At 41.3% G+C, this 13,847-nt stretch overlaps 1 protein-coding gene across 1 annotated transcript; it reads left to right on the top strand.

Moving 5' to 3' along the window:
* The first annotated feature begins 1,365 nt into the window (after positions 1–1,365).
* LOC121920291 (cholinesterase-like) lies at positions 1,366–8,391 on the top strand. The gene is given in 5 exon segments (XM_042447421.1): positions 1,366–1,421; positions 3,143–4,412; positions 4,414–4,583; positions 7,680–7,819; positions 8,375–8,391. Coding segments are annotated over 5 exon segments (1,653 nt in total).
* The last annotated feature ends 5,456 nt before the right edge of the window (positions 8,392–13,847 follow it).

Genomic DNA, 13,847 nt, shown 5'->3' on the forward strand with positions numbered 1-13,847 from the left:
TTTGGAGGGGGGGAAAACAAAGAAGATGGAAGCAGAAGATGTTTCCAAATGGAAAATAACACCTGGATGCACTTGCAAAGTTCTGGGAATGAATTGGGCAATTTCAGGGAAAAGTCCAGGTGCATCATATTGAAGAATAGGTAAGAAACTGAAAGTATGTAGCGAAGCAGCAAACAGAGAGAAGCTCCATGTGCTCTAAGTTGGTCAACTGTTTATTCAGTGTTTATTCAGAGTTTAAAAAGTCCAGCGTGTTTCGGCCACACTAAGCCTTCTTGAGGGGCTGAAAGTAAATCAACTCAGTTACATCCTGGATCCCAGGTGTGCTTCAGAGAGTAATTTTCAAAGGAGGGAGCTTGTCGCCTTTGAAAAATGGCCTCCGAAGCATGCCTGGGATCCGGTATGCAGCCAGGTTGCAATTGCTTGGTGGCATCGGCAGCAAATTTAGTATGATAGAACCTGTGTGCATCCCGCAACCCAACCGTATCCTGTTGGGGAGCAGTCGAGTTATTTGTCAGTGTAATAACTCCCATGACTTGATCCTAGGCTGCATCAATAGGAGTATAATGCCTAGATCAAAAGAGATAATAGTATAACATTATTTGGTTGGACCTCACCTGGAATACTGTGTCCAGTTCTGGATACCACAATTCAAGAAGGATGTGGACAAGCTGGAGCATGCCCAGAGGAGGTTGAACAAAATGGTTAAAAGTCTGGTAACCATGCCCTATGAGGAGTAGTTAAGGGAGCTTTGGATGTTTAGCATGGAGAAGAGAAGGTTAAGAGTAGCATGATTGCCATTTTGAAACATTTGAACGGTTGTTGTATTGAGGAGAGAGCAAGCTTGTTTTCTGCTACTCCAGAGACTAGATTACAGAGCAATGTATTCAAGCTACAGGAAAAGAGATTCTACCTAAACAGTAGGGAGTACTTAGGAAGAGCTGTTTGACAATGGAATATGCTCGTAGTATGGTGGATTCTGCTTCTTTGGAGGTTTTCAAGTAGAGGCTGGATGGCCATCTGATGGGAATGCTTTGATTGTGTCTTCCTACATGGCAGGTGGTTGGATTGGATAGCCTTTGTGGTCTCTTCAACTCTAGGATTCTATGACATGTCCCATCATTAGCAGCCCTACTCTATAATACACTGTAAGCAAGCAAGGCTATAACATCCATCTCAACCATTAAAGACTCTGCTCCTAACAATAGCCTGGAAAAGAGATGAACATTTCATGATTGTCACTTACTCTGCGAAGCAGTACATTTAATGACCCCACAAAGCCTTAATCTAATTTTTAGATGGAGTTAAGCAGGTTGGTGCCTGTAGATGTGTTAAACTACAAGTCCCACAAGTCTATGGCTGATAGGCATGGTTTATGGCTATACCAGTGGTGGCTGTGTGGTGTCTCCTGTGTCAGTGCACCAGTGAATCCGCTCCTGGTTTTAACGTGAGCTTTATTTTTCTTTTCTTTTCTTTTTTTTATTAACAAAACATATAAAAAGGACATAATACAAAACATACAAGACAAAGCAAAGAAGACAAAATACATAAATGATTATATGATAATCCACATTAGTTTTCATACACTTCCAGCATAACACACGGTATCCCGCTTTTATAACACCATTTGTATTCCTCCAAATTGATATTAAATCATCAGCTTCTATGAAAATATATGAATATCACAAATATATTTATATTATTCAAAAAAAGTTATAACAAGGAAAATTAAGCAAATTAAACAAAGTTAAGCAGCAGAAATTATAATAGCTTAAGTCCACAGTATCTATCTAGGTATTTCCAATCCTTAATTACAACATTTATGTCTTTATTCTTCAGGTTTTCTGTCAGAATATCCAATTTCTTAGCTTCCCACATCTTACTTAGCCATACCTCTTCAGTTGGCACCACATTGTTTTTCCAATATTGAGCATAGAGAATCCTAGCCACCGTTACCATATAGAGAATTAGACGTGACAATTTCTTAGCATAGACATCCTCCAATATACATGTCATGTTTAATAGAAAAATACGGGGATCTAAAGGAATATCCGTGTGGAGTATATTTGTCATTAATTTATGAATGTTACTCCAAAATTCCTTGGTTTTGTCACATTTCCACCAAAACTGGAAGAAAGTGCCACCCTGTTTCCCACATTTCCAGCATTTAATGTTAGCAGTATTATACATTTTGTTAATTTTGAGAGGGGTCATGTATCATATATGTAACATTTGGTTATAATTCTCCTTGTAATTTTGACACAAGGTAAATTTCCTTGTCTCCTTCCAAGATGTTTCCCAATCATCTATATCGATGGCTTTCTGCAAATCCTGTGACCATTTTACCATGGAGTGTTTAACAATTTCATCCCCCAAATCTCTCTCTTTCAAAATCTTATAATATTTTGAAATATGTTTACTCTTTTTATCCACAAAAATTTTGTCAAGTTGTTCTCTTCATAAGAAATACCCATCAGTTTTTGGTCAGACCTAAACCTTTCAGCGAGCTGAAAATACAAATACCAATCAATATCCTTACCTTCAGAAACAAGTAGTTCTCTCGGTTACAAAGACACAATATTATTGGGTTTCCACTGTATCAAATCTTTATATGTTATCCATCTATTCTTCAAGTCTTTAGTTCTTTTATAAAAGGCTTCTTGAGGTGATACCCATTGTGGGAGATTACTATAAAAAAAAGTCTTTAACCTTATTCCAGACAAAGAGTAGAGTACCTTGAAGAGGTCTTTTAAAGGTATCCAAAACTCAGGACAGATTTACTGCCCACTGACATGGGAGCTATCAGCCACCTCAGATGGGGGCTGTAGTCTAAAAAAGCTGAATGGCAAGGAAGCCCCAAATCATGCAGCATACAGATGGCCCTCAGTACTAATTGTATAAATTCCAAAAAGAAAATCTTGATTTTCACATTTTATATAAGGGACATTATTTTACTACACCATTGTATATCATGGGACCTGAGCATTCACATATTTTGGTGTCAATTGGGGGGGAGGTCCTATAACCAAATCCCAGTGGACAACAAGGGCCCACTGTATTTGATCTGCTGTTAACTCATGGAGAATTATTCTTTTCCAGTTACTGTGATGTTTGGAGCACTTTCCTGCTTGCTCCTTCTCTCCAGGCTTGGCCTCAGTTCTGCTTCTAGAGGAGATAACGTGGTGATCACTAGCACTGGCCCGATCCAGGGAAAACACATCATGACAGAGTCTGGCATGGTGACAGCTTTCTTGGGAATCCCATATGCTGAACCTCCTGTGGGGGAACTGCGTTTCCAGAAGCCCCGTCCCCATCAGCCGTGGAGTCACACCCTGGTGGCCACAAGCTTTGGCAATTCCTGCCACCAAGAGAGTTCGGGTCTTCCTACTTATCAACAAGTGCTAGATTCAGAACCCACTTTGCCAGTTTCTGAAGACTGTCTCTTCCTGAACATCTGGGTGCCTCATCCCTGTCCCTCTGCACCAGCCCCTGTCTTTGTTTGGATCCATGGAGGTGCCTTTTTCATGGGTACTGGCTCTTATGATAGAAGTCTCCTAGCCGCCACTGAGAACATCATTGTGGCATCTATGAACTACCGTCTGGGCTCCTTGGGCTTTCTGGCTCTACCCCCAGGTGCTCCAGGGAATGCTGGGTTGTGGGACCAATACTTGGCACTGAGTTGGCTGAAGGAAAACATAGCTGCCTTTGGGGGAGATCCAACTCGGCTAACCTTGGGGGGTCAAAGTGCTGGGAGTGCATCAGTGGGTTTCCACCTCCTCTCACCGGTCAGCCAACACGTCTTTGCTCAGGCCACTTTACAAAGTGGAGCTGCCATTTCCCCTTGGGCTTGGGTGAGTCCCGAAGAGGCCAAGGTCAGAGCGAGAACTCTAGGTCAGATGTTGGGCTGTGCAGAGAATGATGACACAGATGTGATGAGCTGTCTGAAGAGGAAGGATCCGGAAGAACTCATGCAGAAGTTACCTGATATGGAGCTAAGGGATCTGGTAAGTACTACATTTGTGCCAACAACAGATGGGGAATTCCTTCCAGATGACCCTCAGACTCTTCTGGACACTAGGAGGTTCCTACTTAAGCCCATACTGACTGGCTTCACCCTTGATGAGGGCACTATATTCCTCTACGATAATGCTCCTGGTTTCAGCCTATCAAGTGAGAGCCTGATCAGTCATAAGCAGTTATTGGAGGGCCTCCATCTTGTGGCACCAAAGGCTTCTGACTGTGCCATTAAGGCTGCTGCATTCATCTATACACATTGGAAGGATGGGGAAGAGCGATATCGCAATGCGATGATCAAAGCTACTGGGGACCATCTCTTCTTGTGTTCTGTGGCTGAGGTGGCCTCCCAGATGGCAGAGGCTGGAAGCCAGGTTTTTTCCTACATCTTTACTCACCGCCCCCCCCTTTGAAGGTGCACCTGACTGGATTGGGGTGCCCCATTGTGCTGAGTTGCCTTATCTGTTTGGTAACATACTATCTATGACAGGAAGCAATTTCACAGACACAGAGACTGAAACGATATTGAGCCAAAGAGTTATGCATTATTGGGGACAGTTTCTGAGAACCGGGTAAGTGATCCTTTCCACATATTACTCTTGTACTCCCACCTGTCTCCTCTTTTTGTGCCCACTCCAATCCTTTTCTTTCCTGAGTATCAGAATCCTACTTGTCTATCTTCCTCTTCTACAGGTAGAAACTCAGGCATGGTACAGACCACCCTTTTGCGGCTTGCTGGCGCCAATTTTACAGTTAGGGATCACATGGCAAGTGCATGGTCCCTAACCCTAGCATGGCGTGGCGGCATAACAATGGCGGTGTCCCATGTATATGGGCACTGCCATTGTGATGTAAGCACCATGCACTGTCTGCACAACACTGCGCATCGTCTACCCTGTGGTGCTAAAAGAACCCGGTTTTTCCAGGTTTTTTTTTACTCCAGAGGGAAGCTGTGTGGTTTGACGGTTGCTGCTTCCCTCTGCAGGGAATTAGGCCGCTGGCAAGCCGCTCTTTTGTGGAGGTCTGTCCTGCACCTCAGTCTCTTATCTTTATTTGAGTTTTGGTCTGTGCTTCTCATTGGTAGATTTTTTTGGGGGGAGGGGGTACTTGAAACACAACTCACTTCCTTGAAAAGTCACACTTTGCAAAGCAATTTAAAAACTGTCTTGAGCTAAGTTGGCCTCAGAAAATTTCACAGATACCCCAACGGATCAATCTGGACAGTCATGAATTTGAAAGGCTAGATAATATTGCTCGGTGAGATATTGACCAAATGCTCTTCACTCTTAGGCAAGGTTACCATAGATTCATATATCATTGGCCATTGAGTCCAACCCATTGCTCAACACAGGATCTCCATCTGAAGCATCCCTATCAAGTAGGGTACCAGCCTCTTTATGCAAATATCCAGAGAAAGAAACCCCAGCACTTCTCTAGGCAATTGTTTCCATTGCCAAACTGCTGTTACTGTCAAAGAAGTTCCTTTGCATGTTCAGCCAAACTCTACTCTACTGTACCTTCAAACTATTAGTCCTGGTCCTGCCCTCTGGGGCAGCAGAGAACAGGCCTGCTCCCTCCTCTATGTGGTAACCCTTGAGGTACTTAAAGTGTGCAATAATGTTGCTTCTCAGGCTCTTCTTCACCAAGCTGAACATACCCAGTTCTTTAAATGTTTTCTCATATGGTTTGCTCTCTATACCTCTTACCATCCTCATTGTCTTTCTCTGAAGCTGCTCCAACTTATCTATAACCTTCTTAAAACGAGGCACCCAGAACTGGGTATAGTACTCCAGATGAGGCCTATTCAGTGCAGAATATAGTGGGACTATTATTTCCCTCTGCTTGGAAATGAGGTGTCTATTAATGCAGGCTAAAATAGCATCCGCCTTCTTTGCTGATCAACAATAATCTGAAGGCCTTTTTTTTTGCATGTAGTACTGCTGAGCCATGTGTTCCACCTAGTAATTCCCTGAAGTTCTTAAAATCAGCTTTTTTTGAAGTCCAAGCCCTTTGTTCCATTATGCTCTTCTATGCCCTGCCTCACAGAAGCATAGTTAGACAAGGACAAGTATCTGCTACTTTGCTGATTTAAAGCTAGACCCTAACAGGCTTGGCTTTGATAGTTTTTATAATTAAATATTTTTGTTTCCTTAAGAAAGGCTGAAGCAGTAGGAAACTTGAATTGCCCTACAAATGTAAGTACTGCACTTTAACTTATCAAAAAAAGGGACCTGTCTCATTCTGTGAATGGAGTGGCAAAAGGCCAGAGCGTAGTTTGTTTTGGGAGCATCTAAAAGAAGCACTGACCCCCTCTAATCTCTCTGCTGTGGGACTGCTTTTGACCTTTTTGAATGCCTGGTTAGGCAAATGGCAGCTCTTTGGCACTTTGCCTCAAAGCAATCAGGCTTTGAATAAGACTTTTGTGTATGTTTGTCACCTTTTCTGGATTAAAATCAGGCAAATTTATCATATTAAAATTAAAGGCTATAAGAAGCCATATCATCTACATAATCTGTCATTCACTTTTGATATCTTTCTGTCCTTGTGTAGTTCTCTATCTATTACTGGCAGAAGAATTTATGAGAATGCCACCTGTGCCTCACACCCCTTTTGCTTCCTGCCCAATGCTTCATAGTCAGAGGTGATCTGCTCAAACATGCTCTTGGTCATGTCATTGGTATCCAAATGAATAAAGAGAAACAGGTACTAATCTGTGTTATTGCTGAGTTTTTGCAAGTGGTCAGTGACATCCCAGATACAGGCACCAGGAAGACAGCACACTTCCTAATTCATCTAGTCAGGCTGGCACACAGAAGCTTCAATGCCCCTGAGCAATGAGTCCTTCTTTTTTTCTTGTCATGGTGGATAGTTATCTTGACTCCTTCCACGGCACTCGGTATCCCTTGTTGCTGCCGCTATCCTCCTGAAGATTTACAAAATGATTGCATAATGAGAGAGGTTCTGATTCCCATCTGCGTGGTCTGCTTCTGACAGTGACTGTCCTCAAGGGTATTTCCTCACCACTCTTCTTTATTTTCCTTGCCATTTTCATCTAGTTAATTTTGTATGGTCTGTTCTCCCTGTGTTCTACCCAGGAAGTTCTCCAGTTCTCTGATGCATTGAAGCGACTCAACAGCCAACACATAGCTGTAGCACAGCTACTCTTCCAAGAGAGCTACCAATCTGCACTTGCTGTAGGTTTAATTGGTGAGGTTTTCTGGCAAGAAGACAAACATTGCACATACATTGCAATAAACAACTATGGATCCTCGTGCTTCCATCTCAGCAGTTATTTCTCTCTTAGTACTCCATTATCTAGAGAGTCACATTGGCTCTCAGTTTCCCCCCCCCCCCCTGTATTCCATCTTGGGAAACAAGTTGGAGCAAAGAAATTTATTTTCACTTTGATACAAGAGCTCCTAAAGGTTGCTTCATGTGTGTGTCTCTGTGTGTGTGTATGTATGTGGTCTGTAAACCAGCATCCATTATGAAGTAGTTATTTAGACCACCTTAAAATATAGTGACTTCAATTATGATTTTACTTTCTGGACTTGGTATTTTTGTAGGTTCTGGAGGATTGGGAGACTGCACAGTAATCTATCCTTTCTCCTTTCTTTTTTAAAAAAACTTGTTTGAACTTGATGGGCAACATTTTCTTCCCATTACAGGTCTCCTAATGGGGAAAATGGCACAGAGTGGCCTCTTTTCACTGGACAGAATTTCTTCCATATTGACACAGAGACAGCTCAGGCTGAGAAAATGTCACCCACCTTGTATTGTGGAATCTGGGGGTTGTTGGACCCCAGAAGTAAGTAGTATGATTCCTAAAGGATGAGAGTGTTCCCCATTGTGTTCCCCATCACCATGTGTGGATGTGAGAGCTGGACAGTGAAGAAAGCAGACAGAAAGAACATAAACCCATTTAAAATGTGGTGCTGGGGAAGTGCTGAGAATACTGTGGACAGCCAGAAAGTCAAATGGGGGATTGAGCAGATCGGACCTGAGCTCTCCTTGGAAGCCAAGATGACCAAATTGAGGCTATTGTACTTTGTACTTAGGATCAGATATTTTCCAGGGCTTCCTGGTGAAATTGAGTCTGGCTGGCTGGCTGGCCAGCTACAGTATGCTTCTCAGAGACAGTGGTAGAGATATCTTTACAATCAAGGAGACCACAAAGGAACCCAGGTGGGACTTTCCTGCTGATCTGTCAATATTGGGGCTCATGCAGGTGTGACAAATAATTTCTATATTTTTTACTTGAGTGTAAAAGTGCCCTGGGCAGATAGGAATTTGCTTTGCACTCTTCAGATGTCTTCCAGTGATAGTTTCCTTGAACCACACTTTTAAAAAAATTGTTTTCCAGATTGTGAAAAAGCCTGAGGAGAATGTTCTCTGGAGATTATAAGGCGAAAATTTCTGGCAATCAACAAAAGATCAGAGATGTTTCTCAGCAGCATCAAGATCACTTCTCTGTTCTTCCTAACCTGAAGCTAAGTTCCACTGTATCCTTCTTCTGTGGCATTTTTACTTTGCAGGCGAAAAGATGTTTCAGGATCTCATTTTAATATTATAAAAGGGGAAGGGTCTTCCAAATGTTTTGAAATCATTAACAGTAGCTTTAAAATATTATTTCAGCCTTACTACTATAGCTTTCCAGTCCATAAGCAAATAAAAGAGGCCAGCAACTATATGAATGTGTGATTTTTTTTGTTATTTATCAAACCAATTTTTAATATGTAACACTATATGTTTCACACATGGGTGGGGTCAGTAGCTGAATCTTTAATAATAATAATAATAATAATAATAATAATAATAATAATAATCTTTTATTATCTCCACTGCTGGTCTACTACTTGGGTGGTATGGATTATCACATGCGAGGGCTTAAATGCCTAAATCAGTTTCCCACAATTCAGTGTCATCCAGAAGTGTTGGATTACAATTCAGTCATTCACAATGAAGCCATTGAAGGACATCCATTGGAGAAGTGTGGCCTAAATACAGCAGTCCTGCTGAATAAATGAGTACTGACTCACCACTTCCCTATTGATTCCATAGATTTTCTACAGTTGAAACTAACAATTTGAGTTAGGTGTTTGTAGTGCAGATTTAAAATCTACATGGGATCTCATCAGAATTATTGTAGCAGAAATCTCATAGATTTCTGCTACATTATCAGTAACTATTTTTTCCTTTATCTCTCACATTAGCAACCTTCATACATGGTACTGGACTGTCAATGCCATGGTCTGTGAGCAGAAAAGAAAGCAAACAAAAAAACATATCTAAATTCCTTTTTGCAGTCCCTCGCCCTGTGGTATTTAGACCTCTGTAGAATCCCTATCTGTCTCTATCCAACTAGCATCCATACCATCTAGTTACTTACCATATATATTCGGTAAAAACTGCAATGAGAGAAATGGGAAAAAACAAATCACCAGGAACAGCTGACAATCCAGTTGAACTACTACAAACCATACTGACGGAATCAATTCCAATCTTAATCAACATATGTCAACAGATATGGAAAACAAAACCGTGGCCAACAAGATTGGAAATGATAAATTTACACCCCCAAGGTGACACAAAAGACTGCAGCAACTATAGGACCATAGCACTAATCTCCCACACAAGCAAAATCATGCTCAAAATTCTGCAACATATACTCCATCCATACATGGAGAGAGAAATCCCAGGGGTTCAAGAGAGATTCAGAAGAGGAAGAGGCACTAGGGGCCACATTGCAAACATATGATGGCTAATGGAGTGCACCAAGGAATTCCAAAAGAAAATAGCAAAGCCTTTGACTGCATAGATCATGAAAGGCTATGGAACACTCTTAAAGACATGGGAGTGCCAACCCATCTGATAATCCTGATGAGGAATCTGTACTCAGGGCAAGAGGCAGTGTTTAGAAGAGAACATGGAGAAACAGAATGGTTCCCAATTGGCAAAGGAGTTAGACAAGGACGCACCCTTTCACCCTATCTTTTCAACTTGTATGCAGAACATATTATACAAAGAGCAGGTTTGGACACAGAAGAAGAAGGAGTGAAAATAGGAGGAAGGAATATCAACAATCTAAGATATGCAGACAACACCATACTATTAACAGAAAACATTGGAGACCTAGAGCAACTACTGAGAAAGGTCAAGGAAGTAAGTGCAAAGGCAGGGTTACTGCTGAACATAAAGAAAACAAAAATAATGATCACGGAGGATCTTTACAAGTTCAGTCTTGACAATGAGAAAATAGAAATAGTAAAAGAATTCCTATACTGTACCTGGGATCAAACAAAGATCAAAATGGGGACTGCAATCAAGAAATCAGAAGACTAAGAATGGGAAGGGCAGCAATGAAAGAACTAGAAAAGGTCCTAAAGAGCAAAGATATACAACTAAGCACGAAAGTCAGGATCATACAAACAATTGTATTCCCCATTATCTAGCGAGAGCTGGACAATTAAGAAAATGGACAAAAAGAGAATAAATTCATTTGAGATGTGGTGCTGTGGAAGAGTGCTGAGGATACCATGGAAAGCAAAAAGAACATATGGGTTGTAGAGCAGATCAAGCCTGAAATTTCCCTGGAGGCAAAGATGACTAAATTGAGGCCGTCGTACATTGATCACATCATGAGGAGACATGAGTCATTAGAAAAGACAATAATGTTGGGAAAAGTGGAAGAAATTAGGAAGCGAGGAAGACCACATGCTAGATGGATGGGCTCAATTAAGAAGGTGACAGGTATGAATCTGCAGAAACTGGGGTGAGTAGTGGAGGTTAGGGGTTATCAGAGATGTCTCATCCACAGGATCACCATGAGTCGAGATAAGCACAACAGTTAAGTCGACCTCATGTATAAGTTGAGGGCAGGTTTTGGGGCCAAAATTATGAATTTTGATATGACATGGATAAGTTGAGGGTAAACTTAGGGAAATGTAACAAAGGATCATCTAAAGGATGAAGCAAAGGAAAACAATGCCAAAGAACGTACAAAATTCTAGCAGGCATAACTGTGCTCACACTAAAGGCTGTATGGATGAGAGAGTATTTGGGGGGGGGGGGGGTTTCCAGTGCTTCCATGCCAGTTTACACTCTTGCCTTCCACTCTTATGTTAGATGTAAATTGAGTCCACTTTAAAGGGACCAAAAAAGAGTCCACTCTTTTTGCACTGTAATTGTAACTGGTTTCGTTATTTTTATATTTACAAGGAGTGTATGGCCTGACTATGTTTGTCATGCTTTGTATCATAGACCGTCACTCATATCACTCTCATTGACAACAACAACAACAACTATAAAGGAACTATTTTAGTTACATTTGAATTACTTGACTGGAAAAGTTAGTTGAAGCACTGTAGGTACTGTATAACCAACCATTTTTGTGGGCCTTGGCAGGATATTTAGGTTAGGGCTATAAAATGCATTAAGAAGACTTTTTGAAGAGAGATGTCATTTGTGCCAAACAGCAAAATATCTTAAGATGGTAGTGGTGGCACAGGAGTGGGAAGAGGAAAATTATTCCTCAGATCAGTAATGGGGCTATAGATTTTCTCCAATAGGCTCCGGAAATATTTGCATTTCCCCATTCCATAATTTCCAGTTACTGAGAGAGCAGCTGGAGGAAAAACAGAACTTTCCCAGCCACCAAGCACTTCAGGGTAGTAAGAAGGGGATTTCCCTGCAACAGAATCACTCTTTGTCAAGAGAAACTTGAATCTGTCCAGCAGGCTCCACGTTGCACAATAAGGTTCTGCAACTGGAATAAATTTTGGATGGCTGACAACTGACAAACACGAGTTGCTAAATCCCAGGTCAGGTCAACTTGCTTCGTACTGCTTAGCCTGAGCAACAGACACAGCTCCTGCCTAACCAGTTTGGCCATGGATATTGTAGGGGCTTGGAGAGAGATTTCTCTCATCTTGACTTCTGAGGTCCTTCAGGTGCAGTTGATTAGAACTGGACTCAGAACAACAAAACAAAACACAATCAAGCTATTGTACATCTCTCTGTTCCTGACCTGTGCTTATATTTGCTTAAGCTGTCTAGCGTTTACACTAGTTAGATGCTTCTATACATGTTTTGGCCAATTTTTTTCTTTTGCATATTTTTCTAGTATTAAAATCATCATATTCTATTGATTACACTCATTTCCTTCTATATGTCAAGGGTCTGGAAATCAAGCCCTATGAGGAATGGCCAAGGGAGCTGGGAATCTTCATCCTGGAGAAGGAGCACATTAGAGGTGATTGAACAGCTGTTTTCAAATATTGGAAGCTCTGCCATGGGGTAGCTTGTTTTTTGCTGCTCCAGAAGTTACAGGCCAAGCTAATAGATTCTAATTACAAGAAAGGAGATTCCAGTTAAACTAGGACAACACTCAAGGACTCAGGAATAGTTTTAGGTATAGGGCTTACCTTCGGCAGGGAAGTCATTTCTATTTACTTATTATGTTTTTACAAAACAATAAAACAATTGTGATCATGATTATCACCATCATTGTTGTTGTCGTCATCATCATTATCATCCAACTGAAGGTAATAATCTGAGTACCATGAATACAATGGCAAAATCCAGTTGGCCCTCCATATCTGTGGATTCTGCATCCACAGATTCCACAATCCATGGCTTGAAAACGCTCCCCCCTCCCCCCCAAAAATCCAAAAAGCAAACCTTGATTTTGCCATTTTAAAAATATGGGTCACCATTTTACTATGCCATTGTATATAACAGGACTTGAGTATCCATGGATCTTGATGTCCACGAGGGGTCCTGGAACCAAACCCCAGCGGATACCAAGGGCCCACTGCAGTGATCATTTAGTATTTTTTCCACTGATAATTCCCAAGGGTATTCAATTGCATAGGCATCTTGATGGTCCAGTTTTGTCTGATGAATGGCGCCAGGGGTGGGGTGGGTGGTTGTATCCCTTTCAGACTTATTTTACATAGTACCCGAATCTCCTTCTTCTGATGCCCTTGGTTACAGCTTTTTGAAGTGGAAGAGACTGACTGGGAACTTGCAAATTCTCCTTCATGTGTTTTAAGCAGCAGCTAAATTGCTACCTGTCAGGAATGCTTTACAAGTAGCTTCATCTACTAATAGGGGATTGGACTAAATGACCTTCTGTGTCCCTTCCAGCTCTATAGTTCTATGATTCTTTATCCCTTATGTTTTAATTATCCCAGAGTTCTTCACACAATATTTCTTTTCTTGACATATTTTGTACTTCATCAGGATGGGTGTAGGAAGAGGTCGTTTTGACCAGAGTTCAACACTGAGGCTGTGTTAAAACAATGAATTTTCCTGAGCAAGGAGCACATTATTACCCATGTTAAGCGGAGACTGATACCCTATTTCCTGCATCAGTTGAATTCACAACAAAATGAAAGGGTCTCTTTCCAAAGGGTGCACTGAGGAGGTGATGAATATGAGAGAGTGACCAGAGTGTGTGGAATCTTGGGATTTGTAGCCTGGCAAAGGGTTTAAGATTCTTTGTTAGACAGCTCTCCTCTGAACAATAATTTTGAAAATTTCAAATACCTCTCCAAATATAAAATCTCAGGATATTATATGGTGGGGACGTCTTCTTTTAAAGTGGTGTGAAACTGCTATAATTGTGTAGTATAGATCCATTCTTAAAGAGCTATTTCAACATTGGTAACTTCAATAATAACTGATTACCTATGGGGGAGAGGTCTTAGAACTATAGTCAAATACACCTTAAAAATAGCTCTCTACACTATGAAATCTGTTCCAGGGATGTTCTGCATTAATGGGGCCATCTTTCATCCATTAATGTGTGGCTGAGAGGAGAGAGTGATGGTGAC

The sequence above is a fragment of the Sceloporus undulatus genome, chromosome 2 (assembly GCF_019175285.1).
Source record: "Sceloporus undulatus isolate JIND9_A2432 ecotype Alabama chromosome 2, SceUnd_v1.1, whole genome shotgun sequence".
Taxonomy (NCBI): domain Eukaryota; kingdom Metazoa; phylum Chordata; class Lepidosauria; order Squamata; family Phrynosomatidae; genus Sceloporus; species Sceloporus undulatus.